At 31.4% G+C, this 27,464-nt stretch overlaps 1 protein-coding gene across 3 annotated transcripts in view; it reads left to right on the forward strand.

Annotated features, from left to right (window-relative positions):
- Positions 1-27,464, forward strand: part of NBEAL2 (neurobeachin like 2) — a 496,796-nt gene that overhangs the window by 394,248 nt on the left and 75,084 nt on the right. For all 3 annotated transcript variants that reach the window (XM_053713715.1, XM_053713717.1, XM_053713716.1), the window contains one exon: positions 11,094-11,218. In XM_053713715.1, coding sequence (XP_053569690.1) covers positions 11,094-11,218 — 125 coding nt within the window. The remainder of the gene's footprint in view (positions 1-11,093; positions 11,219-27,464) is intronic.

Consider the following 27,464-nt stretch of genomic DNA (forward strand, 5'->3'; position numbering starts at 1 on the left):
AATACTTTATTGGTCGCACTCAGACACTCTATGATTGCATTGCACTCAAATGTGCAGTATGCCTTTAATTTATAGTTCAGATGCAGGTAATACTCCAAACTGTGTAACTTATAGTTCAGATGCAGGTGATACTCCAAACTGTGTAGCAGTATAAGTGCAAATATGCTCATATGTGATCCACTGTTAAATAGAGAGCATTGAACTCCTGACTTAAGGTATAAATAGTATGGACAGTAAAAAACCGGTATCTAAGCATATAAAGATTACCTGGTGTCCGTTGTGTATCTCTTCATGGGTAATAAGAAAATTACCTTATGTCCGTTGTGTGTCTCTCCGTGGATGATGAGGCTCCTTGTGTTCGGAAATAGAGACACTCCTCAGTCTCTTGTGAGAAAAGCTTGAATACTGATGAGAAGATCCGTTACAAGGAAAAAACAAACAGCCGCAAACATTGCAAATAAAGGCCGACTTTATTAAAAGTCAAGGTGAAGCCCAGGTACATACAAGCTCGGGGTCGGACGTTTCATTCTTTGTGCTCCCTCCCGAGCTTGTATGTACCTGGGCTTCACCTTGACTTTTAATAAAGTCGGCCTTTATTTGCAATGTTTGCGGCTGTTTGTTTTTTCCTTGTAACGGATCTTCTCATCAGTATATTTAATTGTAATTTAAAGGGAATTCCAGCATATTTCATTAGAGGATTATATTTTTATATTAAATCCTTTTATTATTTTGTGTTTTCTTTCCTATGGCATGGAGAGTCCACGATTTCATGCCAATTACTAGTGGGATATTCAACTCCTGGCCAGCAGGAGGAGGCAACGAGCACCGCAGCAGAGCTGTTAAGTGTCATTTCCCTTACCCATAACCCCCAGTCATTCTTTGCCTCTATCATCGGGAGGAGGTGCGAAGTTGGTGTCTGAAGATTTTAGTCCTTTAAAGGGTACTTTTAGCTACAAGCAAGGATTGGGGTCAAGCTGTGTCCATGTCAATCTCTTTAGTTAGAGTAATGGTGGCTTTTAGCCGTTAGAAGGCGACAAAGTGGCTTTGCTTTACTTCTAACACAATTGCTACCGCTTTGTAGAAAACCAGGGTTGGTTACTCTGTTTTTTCTTTTTCTACAGGTCCCTGACAGAGAGTGACACCTAAGTAGCTGTTTTCTGCCCTGCAGATGGATCCACAGGTAAGTGCCTTTGCCTTCTAGGTACTGAAGGACAGCACTTTGGAGGTTAATTCCTCAGGTGGATTATTATTTGGGACATAATCTATCCTTTTTATTTGGGGTAAACACAATTGGGCAGCATTGCAGGCACTTGTGTATGTGAAACTTAAGGGTTTAATGAGTTTAAACCTTAAATTGAGACATGAGACTGGCTGAAGGGTTAATAAGGGGTTTTATGATTACTTCTTTATTTTAGAGCTAAAAAACTTTATTTAATCCACTATAAAGGAGATCCCCTTTTATTTTCTGTTTAAGACCTCTAAGAAAAGCGCGCTTTTAATCAGTGGCTCAGTTTCTTTTTATTTGGTCTACTCACGTGACTCTCCGCTCTTCCGTTTTGTTTTCCCATATGAAGAGCGGAGCTTCGTTAGTTCATGAGCCTAAACTGTTGCGGTTTTGTATTTGACGATCGGATCATCTCAGAGAAGGAGAGGATCTCTGATCACTGCAGGAGAGTCTTCTTTTCAATTGCTAGTGGCGACTCCTGGTTCCGATACAGTAGGACGCCTCAGTCAGACTGAGATTTTATGGGTGTGAGCGGATTAGTTTTTTCTAAGCCTCTGATAAACTTTTTTTTAATAGGTAAGAGTTTCTGTGGTTAAACTGTATATCTTTCTGTGGTAATAAAGGATATATATATATATATTTACATTTGATTGTATAATTTTATTATTGGGAACTGGTTCTGTAGTTATGGACAAAGAACAAGATTAATCTTTTTATTGGATAAATGTTTACTTTGCCTGGAGGCTCGAATTGTACCTCCTATGCAATTTTGTTCCACATGCTTATCTAAGACTTTAAAGTTTAAAGATAAATTACTCCCTTCTGAGCCATATGTCTCTCAGGATAATGCTGTTCATGATATGCCTCAGCTTTCTCCTCAAACGTCCCAAGCCTTAGTAGCTTCACATGCAGTGCCTTGTGGTTCCTCTTAACCTCCTGGGGGTGTTTATTTGCTAGGAGATTTTGCTGTGCAGATAATGTCTGCGGTTTCTGCAGCTTTATCATCTTTCCCTGCTAAGGGTAAGCGTATGAGGAAATTTAAAAATATTTCTGCTAGTAAGGTTTCTGACCGCCAATAAGACTGCGCTGGTCAACCTCTATCAATTGTCTAATGAAGAGGATACCTCAGTAGCTTCTGAGGGTGAGATTTCAGACTCTGACTTTATAGGGAAAAATTCTGCAGATTCAGAGGAGGTTAATTTTAGATTTAAATTAGGACACCTTTGATTAAATTTAAAGGAGGTCCTTGCTACTTTGGACGATTCCGACTCATCTGTTGCTAGGAACCCTAAAAAGTCTAGTAAACTTAATAGAGTTTATGATGTTCCTTAATCCTTGGAAGTTTTTCCAGTTCCAGACCGTAAGTCGGAAATTATAGCTCAGGAATGGGAAAAGCCAGGGGTTCCTTTTTCCCCGTCCCCTGTTTTTAAAAAGATGTTTCCTGTTGCTGACTCTCTACGTGACTCATGGCATACAGTGCCCAAGGTAGAGGGAGGTATCTCTACTCTAGCCAAGAGGACTACTATTCCTATTGAGGATAGTTGCTCTTTTAAGGGTGCCATTGATAAGAAACTTGAAGCTTACTTAAGAAAGTTGTATATTCATCAGGGATTATAGTGGCAACCAGTTGCAAGTATTGTTATGGTTGCTGGGGCTGCATCTTATTGGTGTGATGCCTTATCTGATCTGATTTCTGAAGAAACTACTATAGAAGAGATCCAGGATAGGATCAAGGCAATTAAGTTGGCCAATACTTTTATCTGTGATGCCAACATGCAAGTGATAAGACTGGGGGCCAAGATTTCTAGTCTCGCTGTTCTAGCTCGCAGAGCCCTGTGGTTAAAATCTTAGTCTGCAGATGTGACTTCCAAGTCCAAATTTCTGTCTTTACCTTATAATGGTAAGACTCTATTTGGTTTTAGTCTGGCTGAGATAATTTGCAAAATAACGGGTGGAAAGGGATCTTTCTTCCCTCAAGACAAGAAGAATAGACCTAAGGGTTGCCATAATTCTAATTTTAGTTCCTTTCGTAACTTTAAGGGACAGAAGTCTTCCTCCTCTTCCAAGCCAGAGCAATCCAGGACCTCATGGAGGTTCAGTCAGCCTTGGAATAAGGGGAAGCAAGCCAAGAAGCCTACCGCTAACTCTAAATCAGCATGAAGGGACCGCCCCCGATCCAGTCTTGGATCAAGTAAGGGTCAGGCTTTCCCGTCTTTGGCAGGCTCGGATACGTGATGTTTCAGACCCTTGGGCCGTGGATATAGTATCCCAGGGGTACAGAATAGGATTCAAGGGTTGTACCTCCAGAGGCAGATTTATCCTGTCAAGGTTATCTGCGAACCAGGTAAAGAGAGAGGCCTTCTTAAATTGTGTAAAGAACCAATCTTCCCTGGGAGTGATTGTTCCGATTCCATTAGAGGAACAGGGTCAAGGATTCTATTCAAATCTCTTTGTGGTTCCCAAAATGGAGGGGACTTTTCGTCCCATCCTAGACCTAAAGTGTCTCAATAAATTCCTCAGGGTTCCGTCCTTCAAAATGGAAACCATTTGTTCCATTCTTCTCTTGGTCCAAGAGGGTCAGTTCATGACAACCATAGATCTAAAGGACGCCTATCTTCATGTTCCTATTCACAGCGAATATGACTAGTTTCTGAGGTTTGCATTTCTGGACAATCATTTCCAGTTTGTTGACCTTCCTTTTGGCCTTGCTACGGCTCCTCAAATCTTTACGAAAGGTTCTAGGGGCCCTTCTGCCAGTTGTCAGATCCCAGGGAATTGTGGTGGCGCCTTACCTGGACGACATCTTGGTTCAAGCGTCATCTTTTCATCTAGCAAGATTTCATACAGAGATGTTGTTGTCTATTCTACGTTCTTACAGGTGGAAAGTGAATCCAGAAAAGAGTTCCTTAGTACCAGATACCAGGGTGTGTTTCTTGGGAACAATTATAGACTCCCTATCCATGAAAAAATTTCTGACGGATTTCAGAAAATCCAAACTTCTAGCTTCTTGCCTTTCACTTCAGTTTTCTATCGTCCATAAGTGGCTCAATGCATGGAGGTGATTGGTCTGATGGTAGCTTCCATGGACATCATTCCTTTTGCTCGGTTCCATCTGAGACCTCTACAGCTATGCATGCTCAGTTAATGGAACGGAGACCACTCAGATCTCTAGCAGAGGATAGTTATGGATCCTCTAACAAGAGACTCTCTATCATGGTGGATTTCACAGGACCATCTGTCTCTGGGTACATGCTTCCTGAGTGATTGTGACCACGGACGCCAGCCTGTTAGGCTGGGGAGCAGTTTGGGGCTCCTTAAAAGCTCAGGGCCTTTGAACTCGAGAGGAGTCTTCTCTTCCCATAAACATCTTAGAGTTGAGGGCAATCTTCAATGCCTTGACAGCTTGGCCTCAACTGGTGTTGCTCCGGTTTATCAGATTCCAATCGGACAACATCACCTTGGTGGCATACATCAACCACCAGGGAGTTCATTAGCAATGAAGGAGGTGACCCGCATTCTACAGTGGGCGGAATCTCACGATTGTCTCCTGTCTGCCATCCACATTCCAGGGGTGGACAACTGGAAAGCGTATTTTCTGAGCAGGCAGACCTTTCATCCCAGGTGAGGTGTTCTCAATGATATCCCTCAGGTGGGGGGTTCCGGAGGTGGACTTGATGGTGTTGCGTCAAAACGCCAAGCTTCCAAAGTACGGTTCAAGATCAAGAGACCCTCAAGCTGTTCTAATAGATTCTCTGGCGGTTCCTTGGACCTTTGGGCTAGCATACCTGTTTCCTCCGTTTGCTCTTCTTCCATGAGTCATTGCTCGTATCAAGCTGGAGAGAGCGTTTGTGATTCTGCCTGGCCTCGAAGGATCTGGTTCGCGGATCTGGTAAAGATGTCATCTTTTCCTCCTTGGAAGGACCTTCTACTTCAGGGTCCTTTACTCCACACAAATCTGGATTCTCTGAAACTGCTTGAAGATTGAACGCCTAGTTTTGGCTAGGCGTGATTTCTCTGAGAAGGTCATTGATACTATGCTTCAGGCTTGTAAGCCTGTTACTCAGAGGATCTACCATAAGGTATGGCGTAAATAACTTTATTGGTGTGAATCGAAAGGTTTCTCTTGGAGCAGGGTAAGGATACCCAGAATTTTGTCTTTTCTCCAGGAGGGCCTGAAGAAGGGTTTGTCAGTTAGCACTCTGAAGGGTCATATTTTTGCACTGTCTATTCTTTTGCACAAACGTCTGGCGGATCTTCCAGATATTCAATCTTTTTTTCAGGTGCTGGTCAGAATCAGGCCTGTGTTTAAACCTTTTGCTCCTCCTTGGAGTCTTAACCTTGTTCTTAAGGTTTTGCAGCAGGCTTCGTTAGAGCCGATGCATTCTGTTGATATTAAATTGCTATCTTGGAATGTTTTGTTTCTTCTTGCTATTTCTTCTGCTCGCAAAGTTTCCAAGCTTTCAGCTCTGCAGTGTGATTCCACTTACCTTATTTTTCATGCGTATAAGGTGGTCCTTCATACTAAGCTGTGTTTTCTTCCTAAGGTTGTGTCAGATCGCAATAATATTCAGGAAATTGTTGTTCCTTCTGTTTGTCCCAATCCTGCTTCCCAGAAGGAACGTCTTTTGCATAACCTTGATGTTGTGCGTGCTATAAAATTTTAGCTTCAAGCAACTAAAGATTTTCGGCAATCTTCTGCCTTGTTCGTTGTTTTCTCTGGTAAGCGTAAAGGTCAGAAGGCTACTTCTACTACTCTTTTTCTCTGGTTAAGGAGTGTTATTAAGTTAGCTTATGAGAGAGCTGGCCTCCTGAGAGAATTACGGCTCATTCCACTAGGGCTGTCTCCTCTTCCTGCGCATTCAAAAATGAAGCATCTGTGGAACAAATTTGCAAGGCGGCCACATGGTCCTCTTTGCATACCTTTTCAAAATTTTATAAATTTTAGACTTTTGCCTCGGATGAGGCTTCATATGGGAGAAAAGTTCTTTAAGCGGTGGAGCCTTCTGTTTAGGTCCGTCTGTCTTGTTCTCCCTCCCTTTCATTCTGTGTCCTCTAGCTTGGGTATTGGTTCCCACTAGTAATTTGAATGTAATTGTGGACTCTTCATGCCATAGGAAAGAAAACAAAATGTTTGCTTACCTGATAAATGTCTTTCTTTCCAGGCATGGAGAGTCCATGACACGCTCTTGTTTATATTTAAGACAGCAGTTTTTTTGTACAACCCTCAGGCATCTCTATACCTTTGTGTTATCTTCTTTTTCCATTTCCCTTCAGCCGAATGACTGGGGGTTATGGGTAAGGGAATTGACACTTAACAGCTCTGCTGGGATGCTCTTTGCCTCCTCCTGCTGGCCAGTAGTTGAATATCCCACTAGTAACTGGAATAAAATTGTGGACTCTCCATGCCTGAAAATAAATAAATTGATCCGGTAAGCATACATTTAGTTTTCCCCCTGCAAATGTGTTGCAAACACAGACAAAGCTCTGCACCTGGTGAGCTCCTCTCCCTCTACAAATGATACAGACAATTAACCTATCCGTGGCAAGCATACATGTGTATGCTTTTATTACAGTCCACATCTAGAGATGCACCAGACTTTTCCAGGAGTACAGCTTTGACCATGTTCTTAATCCCTTTGCAGGGGTTCAGTGCAATGTAAGAAAATTAATTATGTTTAAAAAGAAAACAATTTGAGCATTTAGTTTTTTCCTGGAGTGTCCATTTAAATTGTAAATTAAAACAATACACAGCTTGGGCTCAAAAATTTAACATAAAAGGTTCCCTGAACTACTATTTACTGCATGGGTATGCATGAGGATGCAAAGTATCCAAAAGGAGGTAAAGCACAATGAATGTTCACGGTGGTACAAATCTGATAGGGGCTCCACACCAATCCCCCAAGTAAAACAGCAGCACTCACCAATACTTCATAATCACAGGTTTATTGGGACACCAAGGTGAAAAAAGACAACGTTTTGGACCTCTAGTCCTTAGTCATGTCATGTATGAGGATGCATATAGACCATTCCCTTTAATATGAATTAAGATGTGTATAGACCATTCCCTTTAATATGAATTAGGATGCATACAGACCAATCCCTTTAATATGAATTAAGATGCATACAGACCAATCCCTTTAATATAAATTAAGATGCATACAGACCAATTCCCTTTATTATGAATTAGGAGGCATATAGATCACTCCCTTTAATATGAATTAAGATGCGTATAGACCATTCCCTTTAATATGAATTTAAATGCATATAGAGTATTCCCTTAAATCTAAATTAAGATGCATATAGACCATTACCTTTAATGTTAATTAGGATTGATATAGACCATTCCCTTTAATATAATTAAGATGCGGAATCTGTTGGCGCTCTACAAATAACCGATAATAATAATAATGTGTAGAGACCATTACCTTTAATATGAGTTAGGATGCGCATAGATCATTCCCTTTAATATAAATTAGGATGCGTATAGACTACTCCCTTTAATATGAATTAGGAGGCATATAGACCCTTCCCTTTAATATGAATAAGGATGCATATAGACCATTCTCTTTAATATGAATTAGGATGCGTATAGACCACTCCCTTTAATATGAATTAGGATGTGTATAGACCATTCCCTTTAATATGAATTAGGAGGCGTATAGAACACTCCCTTTAATATGAATTAGAATGCATATAGCCCATTCCCCTTTGATATGAGTAAGGATGCATATAGACCATTCCCTTTAATATGAATTAGAATGCATATAGACCATTCCCTTTAATATGAATTATTTATTGCGTATAGACCATTCCCTTTAATATAAATTAGGATGTGTATAGACCACTCCCTTTAATATGAATTATGATGTGTCTAGACCATTCCCTTTAATATAAATTAGGATTCTTATAGACCATTCCCTTTAATATGAATTAGGATGTGTATAGACCTCTCCCTTTAATATGAATTATGATGTGTATAGACCATGGCCTTTAATATGAATTATGATGTGTATAGACCATGGCCTTTAATATGAATTAGGATGCGTATAAACCATTCCCTTTAATATGAATTAGGATGCGTATAGACCACTATCTTTAATATAAATTAGGATTCTTATAGACCATTCCCTTTAATATGAATTAGAATGCATATAGACCACTCCCTTTGATATGAATTAGGATGCGTATAAACCATTCCCTTTAATATAATTTAGGATGCATGCATATAAACCACTCCCTTTAATATAAATTAGGATGCTTATAAACCATTCCCTTTAATATAAATTAGATTTAGGATGTGTATACACTACTCCCTTTGATATGAATTAGGAGGCGTATAGACCACTCCCTTTTAATATGCTTTAAGATGCATATAGACCATTCCCTTTAATACGAATTGAGGCATATAGACCACTCCCTTTAATATGAATTAGGATGCGTATAGACCACTCCCTTTAATATGAATTAGGATGCATATAGACCATTCCCTTTAATATGAATTAGGATTTGTATAGACCATTCCCTTAAATATGATTTAGGAGGTGTATAGACCACTCCCTTTAATATGAATTAGGAGGCATATAGACCACTCCCTTTAATATGAATTAGGAGGCATATAGACCACTCCCTTTGATATGAATTAGGAGGCATATAGACCACTCCCTTTAATATGAATTAGGGTGCGTATAGACCACTCCCTTTATTATGAATTAGGAGGCGTATATATCACTCCCTTTAATATGAATTAGGAGGCGTATAGACCACTCCCTTAAACATGAATTAGGAGGCGTATAGATGACTCCCTTTAATATGAATTAGGATGCGTATAGACCATTCCCTTTAATATGAATTAAGATGCGCATAGACCATTCCCTTTAATGTGAATTAGGATTTGTTTAGACCATTCCCTTAAATATGATTTAGGAGGTGTATAGACCACTCCCTTTAATATGAATTAGGAGGTGTATAGACCACTCCCTTTAATATGAATTAGGAGGCATATTGACCACTCCCTTTAATATGAATTACGATACGTATAGACCACTCCCTTTATTATGAATTAGGAGGCATATAGATCACTCCCTTTAATATGAATTAGGAGGCGTATAGACCACTCCCTTTAACATGAATTAGGAGGTGTATAGACTACTCCCTTTAATATGAATTAGGATGCGTATAGACCATTTACTTTAATATGAATTAAGATGCGTATATACCATTCCTTTTAATATGAATTAAGATGCGTATATACCATTCCCTTTAATATGAATTAAAATGCGTATAGACCATTCCCTTTAATATGAATTAAGATGCGTATAGACCATTCCCTTTAATATGAATTAAGATGCGTATAGACCATTCCCTTTAATATGAATTAAGATGCGTATAGACCATTCCCTTTAATATGAATTAAAATGCGTATAGACCATTCCCTTTAATATGAATTAAGATGCATATAGACCATTCCCTTTAATAGGAATTAAGATGCGTATAGACCATTCCCTTTAGTATGAATTAAAATGCGTATAGACCATTCCCTTTAATATGAATTAAGATGCGTATAGACCATTCCTTTTAATATGAATTAAGATGTGTATAGACCATTCCCTTTAATATAAATTAGGATGTGTATAGACCACTCCCTTTAATATGAATTATGATGTGTATAGACCATTCCCTTTAACATAAATTAGGATTCTTATAGACCATTCCCTTTAATATGAATTAGGATGTGTAAAGACCTCTCCCTTTAATATGAATTATGATGTGTATAGACCATGGCCTTTAATATGAATTAGGATGCGTATAGACCACTCCCTTTAATATGAATTATGATGTGTATAGACCACTATCTTTAATATAAATTAGGATTCTTATAGACCATTCCCTTTTAATATGAATTAGGATGCATATAGACCATTCCCTTTGATATGAATTAGGATGCGTATAAACCATTCCCTTTAATATAATTTAGGATGCATGCATATAAATTAGGATGCTTATAAACAATTCCCTTTAATATAAATTAGATTTAGGATGTGTATAGACTACTCCCTTTGATATGAATTAGGAGGTGTATAGACCACTCCCTTTTAATATGATTTAAGATACATATAGAGCATTCCCTTTAATACGAATTGAGGCGTATAGACCACTCCCTTTAATATGAATTAGGATGCGTATAGACCACTCCCATTAATATGAATTAGGATGCGTATAGAAAATTCCCTTTAATATGAATTAAGATGCCTATAGACCATTCCCTTAAATATGAATTAGGATTTGTATAGACCATTCCCTTAAATAGGATTTAGGAGGTGTATAGACCACTCCCTTTAATATGAATTAGGAGGCATATAGACCACTCCCTTTAATATGACTTAGGAGGCGTATAGACCACTCCCTTTAATATGAATTAGGAGGCATATAGACCATTCCCTTTAATATGAATTAAGATGCATATAGACCATTCCTTTTAATATGAATTAAGATGCATATAGACCATTACTTTTAATATGAATTAAGATGTGTATAGACCATTCCCTTTAATATGAATTAAGATGCGTATAGACCATTCCCTTTAATATGAATTAAGATGCGTATAGACCATTCCCTTTAATATGAATTAAGATGCGTATAGACCATTCCCTTTAATATGAATTAAGATGCGTATAGACCATTCCCTTTAATATGAATTAAGATGCGTATAGACCATTCCCTTTAATATGAATTAAGATGCGTATAGACCATTCCCTTTAATATGAATTAAGATGCGTATAGACCATTCTGCACTGTATACATATTGTATTAGGTTATCCTTGTCTAAATCTCACATGATATTATCATTTTTTTCTTTTAAACAATAAAGTTCCCCTGGGTCCTGTGTGATTACTTCTCAGAGACACTAGACTTGGACAATCCAAAAGTGTTTCGTGACCTTTCTAAGCCAGTTGGCGTGGTGAATGACAGACACGCCAAAGAAGTGAAAGAGAAGTAAGTGACATATGGGCGCAAACTGTGTAGGGCGATGACATTAGACCACAAAGAATGTTGTATGGCAGTGAGGGTGTTAATGGTCTCCAAAGAAGACATTCACTGATGTAGTATCATGCCCTTAGTATCCACATGTGAATCATAGTTTGTTTAATTACAGTGTGTATAAATGTATAGTTTGTTTATTACAGTGTGTTTGATATAAATGTATAGTCTGTTTATTACAGTGTGTTTGATATAAATGTATAGTCTGTTTATTACAGTGTGTTTGATATAAATGTATTGGGGGGTAGTTATCATCGTGTCAACTTTCCTGCCTTCGCCGGCCCAATACGCCCGCCTAAGCTCGCCTACCTTCGCTGCCGCGGACCTGAAAAAAATCGTCTAAGTTATCAAGTAAAGCTGTCAAAAAGCCGCGGGGCGATGAGCAGCGGACTGTGAGAGTTATCACTCATCCGATCTCGCTGCTCTTCGGCTGTTTGACAGCTTTCTTGCTAGCCTGTCACTAAGCACTTACACTAAACTACACTGTTCTACCCCCTATACCGGCGCCCCCGGAGCCCCCCGCAACTAAATAAAGTTACTAACCCCTAAACCGCCGCTCCTAGACCCTGCCGCAAGTCTTATAAATGTATTAACCCCTAAACCGCCGCTCCTAGACCCTGCCGCAAGTCTTATAAATGTATTAACCCCTAAACCGCCGCTCCTAGACCCTGCCGCAAGTCTTATAAATGTATAAACCCCTAAACCGCCGCTCCCGGACACCGCTGCCACCTACATTATACCTAGTAACCCCTATCCTGCCCCCCCCATACCGTCGCCCTCTATAATAAAGTTATTAACCCCTATCCTGCTGATCCCGCACCTCGCCGCAAATAAATAGTTTAACCCCTAAACCGCCGCTCCCTGAACCCGCCGCAACCTATATTAAATTTATTAACCCCTATCCTGCCCCCCCTACACCGTCGCCACCTATAATAAATTTATTAACCCCTATCCTGCCCCCCCTACACCGTCGCCACCTATAATAAATTTATTAACCCCTATCCTGCCCCCTTCTACACCGTCGCCACCTATAATAAATTTATTAACCCCTAATCTGCCCCCCCTACACCGTCGCCACCTATAATAAATTTATTAACCCCTATCCTGCCCCCCACTACACCGCCGCCACTGTAATAAAATTATTAACCCCGAAACCTAAGTCTAACACTAACCCTAACACCCCCTAACTTAAATATTAATTAAATAAATCTAAATCATATTTCTATTATGAACTAAATGAATCCTATTTAAAACTAAATACTTACCTTTAAAATAAACCCTAATATAGCTACAATATAAATAATAATTATATTCTAGCTATCTTAGGATTTATTTTTATTTTACAGGTACCTTTCAATTTATTTTAACTAGGTACAATAGCTATTAAATAGTTATTAACTATTTAATAGCTTACCTAGCTAAAATAAAGAGAAATTTACCTGTGAAATAAAAACTAACCTAAGTTACAATTACACCTAACACTACACTATACTTTAATAAATTATTCCTATTTAAAACTAAATACTTACCTGTAAAATAAACCCTAAGATAGCTACAATATAATTAATAATTACATTGTAGCTATTTTAGGATTTATATTTATTTTACAGGTAACTTGGTATTTATTTTAGCTAGTTAGAATAGTTATTAAATAGTTATTAACTATTTAATAACTACCTAGCTAAAAGAAATACAAAATTACCTGTAAAATAAATCCTAACCTAAGTTACAATTAAACCTAACACTACACTATCATTACATTAATTAAATAAATTAACTACAAATAACTACAATTAAATACAATTACATAAACTAACTAAAGTACAAAAAATAAAAAAAGCTAAGTTACAAAAAATAAAAAAAATAAATTACAAACATTTAAAAAAATATTACAACAATTTTAAGCTACTTACACCTAATCTAAGCCCCCTAATAAAATAACAAACCCCCCCAAAATAAAAAAATGCCCTACCCTATTCTACATTAAAAAAATTCAAAGCTCTTTTACCTTACCAGCCCTTAAAAGGGCCTTTTGTGGGGGCATGCCCCAAAGAATTCAGCTCTTTTGCCTGTAAAAGAAAAATACAACCCCCCCCCAACATTAAAACCCACCACCCACATACCCCTAATCTAACCCAAACCCCCCTTAAAATAACCTAACACTAATCCCCTGAAGATCTACCTACCTTGTCTTCACTCAGCCGAGCCACCGATGGAACTGAAGAGGTGACCCGGACCGGCAGAAGTTATCCTCCAAGCGGCGCTGAAGAAATCTTCCATCCGGGCGAGGTCATCTTCCAAGAGGCGCTGAAGAAGTCTTCTATCCGGGCGAGGTCATCTTCCAAGAGGCGCTGAACAAGTCTTCTATCCGGGCGAGGTCATCTTCGAAGCCGGGTCTTGAATCTTCATCCCGCCGACACGGAACATCCTTCTTTCCCGACAGACTACCGACGAATGAAGGCTCCTTTAAGGGACGTCATCCAAGATGGCGTCCCTTCAATTCCGATTGGCTGATAGGATTCTATCAGCCAATCGGAATTAAGGTAGGAAAAATCTGATTGGCTGATTGAATCAGCCAATCAGATTCAAGTTCAATCCGATTGGCTGATCCAGTCAGCCAATCAGATTGAGCTCGCATTCTATTGGCTGTTCCGATCAGCCAATAGAATGCGAGCTCAATCTGATTGGCTGACTGGATCAGCCAATCGGATTGAACTTGAATCTGATTGGCTGATTCAATCAGCCAATCAGATTTTTCCTACCTTAATTCGCCACATACGCCACAAATACGCTGCGGAATTCCAGCGTATTTGAGGTTGACGGCTTGATAACTACCCCCCATAGTCTGTTTATTACATTGTGTTTGATATAAATGTATAGTTTATTACAGTGTGTTTGATATAAATGTATAGTTTATTACAGTGTGTTTGATATAAATGTATAGTCTGTTTATTACAGTGTGTTTGATATAAATGTATAGTCTGTTTATTACAGTGTGTTTGATATAAATGTATAGTCTGTTTATTACATTGTATTTGGTATAAATGTATAGTCTGTTTATTACATTGTGTTTGATATAAATGTATAGTCTGTTTATTACAGTGTGTTTGATATAAATGTATAGTCTGTTTATTACAGTGTGTTTGATATAAATGTATAGTCTGTTTATTACAGTGTGTTTGGTATAAATGTATAGTCTGTTTATTACAGTGTGTTTGGTATAAATGTATAGTCTGTTTATTACAGTGTGTGTTTGATATAAATGTATAGTCTGTTTATTACAGTGTATTTGGTATAAATGTATAGTCTGTTTATTACATTGTGTTTGATATAAATATATAGTCTGTTTATTACATTGTGTTTGATATAAATGTATAGTCTGTTTATTACAGTGTGTTTGATATAAATGTATAGTCTGTTTATTACATTGTGTTTGGTATAAATGTATAGTCTGTTTATTACATTGTGTTTGGTATAAATGTATAGTCTGTTTATTACATTGTGTTTGATATAAATGTATAGTTTGATATAAATGTATAGTTTATTACAGTGTGTTTGATATAAATGTATAGTCTGTTTATTACATTGTGTTTGGTATAAATGTATAGTCTGTTTATCACATTGTGTTTGGTATAAATGTATAGTCTGTTTATTACATTGTGTTTGATATAAATGTATAGTTTGATATAAATGTATAGTTTATTACAGTGTGTTTGATATAAATGTATAGTCTGTTTATTACATTGTGTTTGGTATAAATGTATAGTTTATTACAGTGTGTTTGATATAAATGTATAGTCTGTTTATTACAGTGTGTTTGATATAAATGTATAGTCTGTTTATTACAGTGTGTTTGATATAAATGTATAGTCTGTTTATTACATTGTGTTTGATATACATGTATAGTCTGTTTATTACAGTGTGTTTGATATAAATGTATAGTTTATTACAGTGTGTTTGATATAAATGTATAGTCTGTTTATTACATTGTGTTTGATATAAATGTATAGTCTGTTTATTACATTGTGTTTGATATAAATGTATAGTCTGTTTATTACATTGTGTTTGGTATAAATGTATAGTCTGTTTATTACAGTGTGTTTGATATAAATGTATAGTTTGTTTATTACAGTGTGTTTGATATAAATGTATAGTCTGTTTATTACAGTGTGTTTGCTATAAATGTATAGTCTGTTTATTACATTGTGTTTGGTATAAATGTATAGTTTTTTTGTTACAGTGTGTTTGATATAAATGTATAGTCTGTTTATTACATTGTGTTTGATATAAATGTATAGTTTATTACAGTGTGTTTGATATAAATGTATAGTCTGTTTATTACAGTGTGTTTGATATAAATGTATTGTCTGTTTATTACAGTGTATTTGATATAAATGTATAGTCTGTTTATTACAGTGTGTTTGATATAAATGTATAGTCTGTTTATTACATTGTGTTTGATATAAATGTATAGTTTGTTTATTACAGTGTGTTTGATATAAATGTATAGTCTGTTTATTACAGTGTGTTTGATATAAATGTATAGTCTGTTTATTACAGTGTGTTTGATATAAATGTATAGTTTATTACAGTGTGTGTTTGATATAAATGTATAGTCTGTTTATTACAGTGTGTTTGATATAAATGTATAGTCTGTTTATTACAGTGTATTTGATATAAATGTATAGTTTATTACAGTGTGTTTGATATAAATGTATAGTTTATTACAGTGTGTTTGATATAAATGTATAGTTTATTACAGTGTGTTTGATATAAATGTATAGTTTATTACAGTGTGTTTGATATAAATGTATAGTTTGTTTATTACATTGTGTTTGATATAAATGTATAGTTTGTTTATTACAGTGTGTTTGATATAAATGTATAGTTTGTTTATTACAGTGTGTTTGATATAAATGTATAGTCTGTTTATTACAGTGTTTGATATAAATGTATAGTTTTTGTTACAGTGTGTTTGATATAAATGTATAGTCTGTTTATTACATTGTGTTTGATATAAATGTATAGTTTATTACAGTGTGTTTGATATAAATGTATAGTTTATTACAGTGTGTTTGATATAAATGTATAGTCTGTTTATTACAGTGTGTTTGATATAAATGTATAGTTTATTACAGTGTGTTTGATATAAATGTATAGTTTATTACAGTGTGTTTGATATAAATGTATAGTTTGTTTATTACAGTGTGTTTGATATAAATGTATAGTCTGTTTATTACAGTGTATTTGATATAAATGTATAGTTTATTACAGTGTGTTTGATATAAATGTATAGTTTATTACAGTGTGTTTGATATAAATGTATAGTTTGTTTATTACATTGTGTTTGATATAAATGTATAGTCTATTTATTACAGTGTGTTTGATATAAATGTATAGTCTGTTTATTACATTGTGTTTGATATAAATGTATAGTCTATTTATTACAGTGTGTTTGATATAAATGTATAGTCTGTTTATTACAGTGTGTTTGATATAAATGTATAGTCTGTTTATTACATTGTATTTGATATAAATGTATAGTCTGTTTATTACATTGTGTTTGATATAAATGTATAGTTTATTACAGTGTGTTTGATATAAATGTATAGTTTATTACAGTGTGTTTGATATAAATGTATAGTTTATTACAGTGTGTTTGATATAAATGTATAGTCTGTTTATTACAGTGTGTTTAATATAAATGTATAGTTTATTACATTGTGTTTGATATAAATGTATAGTCTGTTTATTACATTGTGTTTGATATAAATGTATAGCCTGTTTATTACAGTGTGTTTGATATAAATGTATAGTCTGTTTATTACAGTGTGTTTGATATAAATGTATAGTCTGTTTATTACAGTGTGTTTGATATAAATGTATAGTCTGTTTATTACAGTGTGTTTGATATAAATGTATAGTCTGTTTATTACATTGTGTTTGATATAAATGTATAGTTTATTTATTACAGTGTGTTTGATATAAATGTATAGTCTGTTTATTACATTGTGTTTGATATAAATGTATAGTCTATTTATTACAGTGTGTTTGATATACATGTATAGTCTGTTTATTATAGTGTGTTTGATGTAAATGTATAGTCTGTCTATTACATTGTGTTTGATATAAATGTATAGTCTGTTTATTACAGTGTGTTTGATATAAATGTATAGTCTGTTTATTACATTGTGTTTGATATAAATGTATAGTCTGTTTATTACATTGTGTTTGATATAAATGTATAGTCTGTTTATTACAGTGTGTTTGATATAAATGTATAGTCTGTTTATTACATTGTGTTTGATATAAATGTATAGTCTGTTTATTACAGTGTGTTTGATATAAATGTATAGTTTATTTCAGTGTGTTTGATATAAATGTATAGTCTGTTTATTACAGTGTGTTTGATATAAATGTATAGTCTGTTTATTACAGTGTGTTTGATATAAATGTATAGTTTATTACAGTGTGTTTGATATAAATGTATAGTCTGTTTATTACAGTGTGTTTGATATAAATGTATAGTCTGTTTATTATAGTGTGTTTGATGTAAATGTATAGTCTGTCTATTACATTGTGTTTGATATAAATGTATAGTCTGTTTATTACAGTGTGTTTGATATAAATGTATAGTTTGTTTATTACAGTGTGTTTGATATAAATGTATAGTCTGTTTATTACAGTGTGTTTGATATAAATGTATAGTCTGTTTATTACAGTGTGTTTGATATAAATGTATAGTCTGTTTATTACAGTGTGTTTGATATAAATTTATAGTCTGTTTATTACAGTGTGTTTGATATAAATGTATAGTTTATTTCAGTGTGTTTGATATAAATGTATAGTCTATTTATTACAGTGTGTTTGATATACATGTATAGTCTGTTTATTACATTGTGTTTGATATAAATGTATAGTCTGTTTATTACAGTGTGTTTGATATAAATGTATAGTCTGTTTATTACAGTGTGTTTGATATAAATGTATAGTCTGTTTATTACAGTGTGTTTGATATAAATTTATAGTCTGTTTATTACATTGTGTTTGATATAAATGTATAGTCTATTTATTACAGTGTGTTTGATATACATGTATAGTCTGTTTATTACATTGTGTTTGATATAAATGTATAGTCTGTTTATTACAGTGTGTTTGATATAAATGTATAGTCTGTTTATTACATTGTGTTTGATATAAATGTATAGTCTGTTTATTACAGTGTGTTTGATATAAATGTATAGTCTGTTTATTACATTGTGTTTGATATAAATGTATAGTTTATTACAGTGTGTTTGATATAAATGTATAGTTTATTACAGTGTGTTTGATATAAATGTATAGTCTATTTATTACAGTGTGTTTGATATACATGTATAGTCTGTTTATTACATTGTGTTTGATATAAATGTATAGTCTGTTTATTACAGTGTGTTTGATATAAATGTATAGTCTGTTTATTACATTGTGTTTGATATAAATGTATAGTTTGATATAAATGTATAGTTTATTACAGTGTGTTTGATATAAATGTATAGTTTGTTTATTACAGTGTTTTTGATATAAATGTATAGTCTGTTTATTACAGTGTTTTTGATATAAATGTATAGTCTGTTTATTACATTGTGTTTGATATAAATGTATAGTTTGTTTATTACAGTGTGTTTGATATAAATGTATAGTCTGTTTATTACAGTGTGTTTGATATAAATGTATAGTCTGTTTATTACAGTGTGTGTTTGATATAAATGTATAGTCTTTTTATTACATTGTGTTTGATATAAATGTATAGTCTGTTTATTACAGTGTGTTTGATATAAATGTATAGTTTGTTTATTACAGTGTGTTTGATATAAATGTATAGTCTGTTTATTACAGTGTGTTTGATATAAATGTATAGTCTGTTTATTACAGTGTGTTTGATATAAATGTATAGTTTATTACAGTGTGTTTGATATAAATGTATAGTTTATTACAGTGTGTTTGATATAAATGTATAGTCTGTTTATTACAGTGTGTTTGATATAAATTTATAGTCTGTTTATTACATTGTGTTTGATATAAATGTATAGTCTATTTATTACAGTGTGTTTGATATACATGTATAGTCTGTTTATTACATTGTGTTTGATATAAATGTATAGTCTGTTTATTACAGTGTGTTTGATATAAATGTATAGTCTGTTTATTACAGTGTGTTTGATATAAATGTATAGTCTGTTTATTACATTGTGTTTGATATAAATGTATAGTTTGTTTATTACAGTGTGTTTGATATAAATGTATAGTCTGTTTATTACAGTGTGTTTGATATAAATGTATAGTTTGTTACAGTGTGTTTGATATAAATGTATAGTCTGTTTATTACATTGTGTTTGATATAAATGTATAGTTTGTTTATTACAGTGTGTTTGATATAAATGTATAGTTTGTTTATTACAGTGTGTTTGATATAAATGTATAGTCTGTTTATTACAGTGTGTTTGATATAAATGTATAGTCTGTTTATTACAGTGTGTTTGATATAAATGTATAGTTTGTTACAGTGTGTTTGATATAAATGTATAGTCTGTTTATTACAGTGTGTTTGATATAAATGTATAGTCTGTTTATTACATTGTATTTGATATAAATGTATAGTCTGTTTATTACAGTGTGTTTGATATAAATGTATAGTTTGTTACAGTGTGTTTGATATAAATGTATAGTCTGTTTATTACAGTGTGTTTGATATAAATGTATAGCCTGTTTATTACAGTGTGTTTGATATAAATGTATAGTCTGTTTATTACAGTGTGTTTGATATAAATGTATAGTTTATTACAGTGTGTTTGATATAAATGTATAGTCTGTTTATTACAGTGTGTTTGATATAAATGTATAGTCTGTTTATTACAGTGTGTTTGATATAAATGTATAGTTTATTACAGTGTGTTTGATATAAATGTATAGTTTATTACAGTGTGTTTGATATAAATGTATAGTCTGTTTATTACAGTGTGTTTGATATAAATGTATAGTCTGTTTATTACAGTGTGTTTGATATAAATGTATAGTCTGTTTATTACATTGTGTTTGATATAAATGTATAGTTTATTTATTACAGTGTGTTTGATATAAATGTATAGTCTGTTTATTACATTGTGTTTGATATAAATGTATAGTCTATTTATTACAGTGTGTTTGATATACATGTATAGTCTGTTTATTACATTGTGTTTGATATAAATGTATAGTCTGTTTATTACATTGTGTTTGATATAAATGTATAGTCTGTTTATTACAGTGTGTTTGATATAAATGTATAGTCTGTTTATTACAGTGTGTTTGATATAAATGTATAGTCTGTTTATTACAGTGTGTGTTTGATATAAATGTATAGTCTGTTTATTACATTGTATTTGGTATAAATGTATAGTCTGTTTATTACATTGTGTTTGATATAAATGTATAGTCTGTTTATTACAGTGTGTTTGATATAAATGTATAGTCTGTTTATTACAGTGTGTTTGATATAAATGTATAGTCTGTTTATTACAGTGTGTTTGGTATAAATGTATAGTCTGTTTATTACAGTGTGTTTGGTATAAATGTATAGTCTGTTTATTACAGTGTGTGTTTGATATAAATGTATAGTCTGTTTATTACAGTGTATTTGGTATAAATGTATAGTCTGTTTATTACATTGTGTTTGATATAAATATATAGTCTGTTTATTACATTGTGTTTGATATAAATGTATAGTCTGTTTATTACAGTGTGTTTGATATAAATGTATAGTCTGTTTATTACATTGTGTTTGGTATAAATGTATAGTCTGTTTATTACATTGTGTTTGGTATAAATGTATAGTCTGTTTATTACATTGTGTTTGATATAAATGTATAGTTTGATATAAATGTATAGTTTATTACAGTGTGTTTGATATAAATGTATAGTCTGTTTATTACATTGTGTTTGGTATAAATGTATAGTCTGTTTATCACATTGTGTTTGGTATAAATGTATAGTCTGTTTATTACATTGTGTTTGATATAAATGTATAGTCTGTTTATTACATTGTGTTTGATATAAATGTATAGTTTATTTATTACAGTGTGTTTGATATAAATGTATAGTCTGTTTATTACATTGTGTTTGATATAAATGTATAGTCTGTTTATTACAGTGTGTTTGATATAAATGTATAGTCTATTTATTACAGTGTGTTTGATATAAATGTATAGTCTGTTTATTACATTGTGTTTGATATAAATGTATAGTCTGTTTATTACATTGTGTTTGATATAAATGTATAGTCTGTTTATTACAGTGTGTTTGATATAAATGTATAGTCTGTTTATTACAGTGTGTTTGATATAAATGTATAGTCTGTTTATTACAATGTGTGTTTGATATAAATGTATAGTCTGTTTATTACATTGTATTTGGTATAAATGTATAGTCTGTTTATTACATTGTGTTTGATATAAATGTATAGTCTGTTTATTACAGTGTGTTTGATATAAATGTATAGTCTGTTTATTACAGTGTGTTTGATATAAATGTATAGTCTGTTTATTACAGTGTGTTTGGTATAAATGTATAGTCTGTTTATTACAGTGTGTTTGGTATAAATGTATAGTCTGTTTATTACAGTGTGTGTTTGATATAAATGTATAGTCTGTTTATTACAGTGTATTTGGTATAAATGTATAGTCTGTTTATTACATTGTGTTTGATATAAATATATAGTCTGTTTATTACATTGTGTTTGATATAAATGTATAGTCTGTTTATTACAGTGTGTTTGATATAAATGTATAGTCTGTTTATTACATTGTGTTTGGTATAAATGTATAGTCTGTTTATTACATTGTGTTTGGTATAAATGTATAGTCTGTTTATTACATTGTGTTTGATATAAATGTATAGTTTGATATAAATGTATAGTTTATTACAGTGTGTTTGATATAAATGTATAGTCTGTTTATTACATTGTGTTTGGTATAAATGTATAGTCTGTTTATCACATTGTGTTTGGTATAAATGTATAGTCTGTTTATTACATTGTGTTTGATATAAATGTATAGTTTGATATAAATGTATAGTTTATTACAGTGTGTTTGATATAAATGTATAGTCTGTTTATTACATTGTGTTTGGTATAAATGTATAGTCTGTTTATTACATTGTGTTTGGTATAAATGTATAGTCTGTTTATTACAGTGTGTTTGATATAAATGTATAGTCTGTTTATTACAGTGTGTTTGATATAAATGTATAGTCTGTTTATTACATTGTGTTTGATATACATGTATAGTCTGTTTATTACAGTGTGTTTGATATAAATGTATAGTTTATTACAGTGTGTTTGATATAAATGTATAGTCTGTTTATTACATTGTGTTTGATATAAATGTATAGTCTGTTTATTACATTGTGTTTGATATAAATGTATAGTCTGTTTATTACATTGTGTTTGGTATAAATGTATAGTCTGTTTATTACAGTGTGTTTGATATAAATGTATAGTCTGTTTATTACAGTGTGTTTGGTATAAATGTATAGTCTGTTTATTACATTGTGTTTGGTATAAATGTATAGTTTTTTTGTTACAGTGTGTTTGATATAAATGTATAGTCTGTTTATTACATTGTGTTTGATATAAATGTATAGTTTATTACAGTGTGTTTGATATAAATGTATAGTCTGTTTATTACAGTGTGTTTGATATAAATGTATAGTCTGTTTATTACAGTGTATTTGATATAAATGTATAGTCTGTTTATTACAGTGTGTTTGATATAAATGTATAGTCTGTTTATTACATTGTGTTTGATATAAATGTATAGTTTGTTTATTACAGTGTGTTTGATATAAATGTATAGTCTGTTTATTACAGTGTGTTTGATATAAATGTATAGTCTGTTTATTACAGTGTGTTTGATATAAATGTATAGTTTATTACAGTGTGTGCTTGATATAAATGTATAGTTTATTACAGTGTGTGCTTGATATAAATGTATAGTCTGTTTATTACAGTGTGTTTGATATAAATGTATAGTCTGTTTATTACAGTGTATTTGATATAAATGTATAGTTTATTACAGTGTGTTTGATATAAATGTATAGTTTATTACAGTGTGTTTGATATAAATGTATAGTTTATTACAGTGTGTTTGATATAAATGTATAGTTTATTACAGTGTGTTTGATATAAATGTATAGTTTGTTTATTACATTGTGTTTGATATAAATGTATAGTTTGTTTATTACAGTGTGTTTGATATAAATGTATAGTTTGTTTATTACAGTGTGTTTGATATAAATGTATAGTCTGTTTATTACAGTGTGTTTGATATAAATGTATAGTTTTTTGTTACAGTGTGTTTGATATAAATGTATAGTCTGTTTATTACATTGTGTTTGATATAAATGTATAGTTTATTACAGTGTGTTTGATATAAATGTATAGTTTGTTACAGTGTGTTTGATATAAATGTATAGTTTATTACAGTGTGTTTGATATAAATGTATAGTCTGTTTATTACAGTGTGTTTGATATAAATGTATAGTCTGTTTATTACAGTGTGTTTGATATAAATGTATAGTTTATTACAGTGTGTTTGATATAAATGTATAGTTTGTTTATTACAGTGTGTTTGATATAAATGTATAGTCTGTTTATTACAGTGTATTTGATATAAATGTATAGTTTATTACAGTGTGTTTGATATAAATGTATAGTTTGTTTATTACATTGTGTTTGATATAAATGTATAGTCTATTTATTACAGTGTGTTTGATATAAATGTATAGTCTGTTTATTACATTGTGTTTGATATAAATGTATAGTCTATTTATTACAGTGTGTTTGATATAAATGTATAGTCTGTTTATTACAGTGTGTTTGATATAAATGTATAGTCTGTTTATTACATTGTATTTGATATAAATGTATAGTCTGTTTATTACATTGTGTTTGATATAAATGTATAGTTTATTACAGTGTGTTTGATATAAATGTATAGTTTATTACAGTGTGTTTGATATAAATGTATAGTTTATTACAGTGTGTTTGATATAAATGTATAGTCTGTTTATTACAGTGTGTTTAATATAAATGTATAGTTTATTACATTGTGTTTGATATAAATGTATAGTCTGTTTATTACATTGTGTTTGATATAAATGTATAGCCTGTTTATTACAGTGTGTTTGATATAAATGTATAGTCTGTTTATTACATTGTGTTTGATATAAATGTATAGTTTATTTATTACAGTGTGTTTGATATAAATGTATAGTCTGTTTATTACATTGTGTTTGATATAAATGTATAGTCTATTTATTACAGTGTGTTTGATATACATGTATAGTCTGTTTATTATAGTGTGTTTGATGTAAATGTATAGTCTGTCTATTACATTGTGTTTGATATAAATGTATAGTCTGTTTATTACAGTGTGTTTGATATAAATGTATAGTCTGTTTATTACATTGTGTTTGATATAAATGTATAGTCTGTTTATTACATTGTGTTTGATATAAATGTATAGTCTGTTTATTACAGTGTGTTTGATATAAATGTATAGTCTGTTTATTACATTGTGTTTGATATAAATGTATAGTCTGTTTATTACAGTGTGTTTGATATAAATGTATAGTTTATTTCAGTGTGTTTGATATAAATGTATAGTCTGTTTATTACAGTGTGTTTGATATAAATGTATAGTCTGTTTATTACAGTGTGTTTGATATAAATGTATAGTTTATTACAGTGTGTTTGATATAAATGTATAGTCTGTTTATTACAGTGTGTTTGATATAAATGTATAGTCTGTTTATTATAGTGTGTTTGATGTAAATGTATAGTCTGTCTATTACATTGTGTTTGATATAAATGTATAGTCTGTTTATTACAGTGTGTTTGATATAAATGTATAGTTTGTTTATTACAGTGTGTTTGATATAAATGTATAGTCTGTTTATTACAGTGTGTTTGATATAAATGTATAGTTTGTTTATTACAGTGTGTTTGATATAAATGTATAGTCTGTTTATTACAGTGTGTTTGATATAAATTTATAGTCTGTTTATTACAGTGTGTTTGATATAAATGTATAGTTTATTTCAGTGTGTTTGATATAAATGTATAGTCTATTTATTACAGTGTGTTTGATATACATGTATAGTCTGTTTATTACATTGTGTTTGATATAAATGTATAGTCTGTTTATTACAGTGTGTTTGATATAAATGTATAGTCTGTTTATTACAGTGTGTTTGATATAAATGTATAGTCTGTTTATTACAGTGTGTTTGATATAAATTTATAGTCTGTTTATTACATTGTGTTTGATATAAATGTATAGTCTATTTATTACAGTGTGTTTGATATACATGTATAGTCTGTTTATTACATTGTGTTTGATATAAATGTATAGTCTGTTTATTACAGTGTGTTTGATATAAATGTATAGTCTGTTTATTACATTGTGTTTGATATAAATGTATAGTCTGTTTATTACAGTTTGTTTGATATAAATGTATAGTCTGTTTATTACATTGTGTTTGATATAAATGTATAGTTTATTACAGTGTGTTTGATATAAATGTATAGTTTATTACAGTGTGTTTGATATAAATGTATAGTCTATTTATTACAGTGTGTTTGATATACATGTATAGTCTGTTTATTACATTGTGTTTGATATAAATGTATAGTCTGTTTATTACAGTGTGTTTGATATAAATGTATAGTCTGTTTATTACATTGTGTTTGATATAAATGTATAGTTTGATATAAATGTATAGTTTATTACAGTGTGTTTGATATAAATGTATAGTTTGTTTATTACAGTGTTTTTGATATAAATGTATAGTCTGTTTATTACAGTGTTTTTGATATAAATGTATAGTCTGTTTATTACATTGTGTTTGATATAAATGTATAGTTTGTTTATTACAGTGTGTTTGATATAAATGTATAGTCTGTTTATTACAGTGTGTTTGATATAAATGTATAGTCTGTTTATTACAGTGTGTGTTTGATATAAATGTATAGTCTTTTTATTACATTGTGTTTGATATAAATGTATAGTCTGTTTATTACAGTGTGTTTGATATAAATGTATAGTTTGTTTATTACAGTGTGTTTGATATAAATTTATAGTCTGTTTATTTTAGTGTGTTTGATATAAATGTATAGTCTGTTTATTACAGTGTGTTTGATATAAATGTATAGTCTGTTTATTACAGTGTGTTTGATATAAATGTATAGTTTATTACAGTGTGTTTGATATAAATGTATAGTTTATTACAGTGTGTTTGATATAAATGTATAGTCTGTTTATTACAGTGTGTTTGATATAAATTTATAGTCTGTTTATTACATTGTGTTTGATATAAATGTATAGTCTATTTATTACAGTGTGTTTGATATACATGTATAGTCTGTTTATTACATTGTGTTTGATATAAATGTATAGTTTATTACAGTGTGTTTGATATAAATGTATAGTCTGTTTATTACAGTGTGTTTGATATAAATTTATAGTCTGTTTATTACATTGTGTTTGATATAAATGTATAGTCTATTTATTACAGTGTGTTTGATATACATGTATAGTCTGTTTATTACATTGTGTTTGATATAAATGTATAGTCTGTTTATTACAGTGTGTTTGATATAAATGTATAGTCTGTTTATTACATTGTGTTTGATATAAATGTATAGTTTGTTTATTACAGTGTGTTTGATATAAATGTATAGTCTGTTTATTACAGTGTGTTTGATATAAATGTATAGTTTGTTACAGTGTGTTTGATATAAATGTATAGTCTGTTTATTACATTGTGTTTGATATAAATGTATAGTTTGTTTATTACAGTGTGTTTGATATAAATGTATAGTTTGTTTATTACAGTGTGTTTGATATAAATGTATAGTCTGTTTATTACAGTGTGTTTGATATAAATGTATAGTCTGTTTATTACAGTGTGTTTGATATAAATGTATAGTCTGTTTATTACAGTGTGTTTGATATAAATGTATAGTTTGTTACAGTGTGTTTGATATAAATGTATAGTCTGTTTATTACAGTGTGTTTGATATAAATGTATAGTCTGTTTATTACAGTGTGTTTGATATAAATGTATAGTCTGTTTATTACAGTGTGTTTGATATAAATGTATAGTTTGTTACAGTGTGTTTGAT

Source organism: Bombina bombina, chromosome 5 (genome assembly GCF_027579735.1).
Source record: "Bombina bombina isolate aBomBom1 chromosome 5, aBomBom1.pri, whole genome shotgun sequence".
Lineage (NCBI taxonomy): Eukaryota > Metazoa > Chordata > Amphibia > Anura > Bombinatoridae > Bombina > Bombina bombina.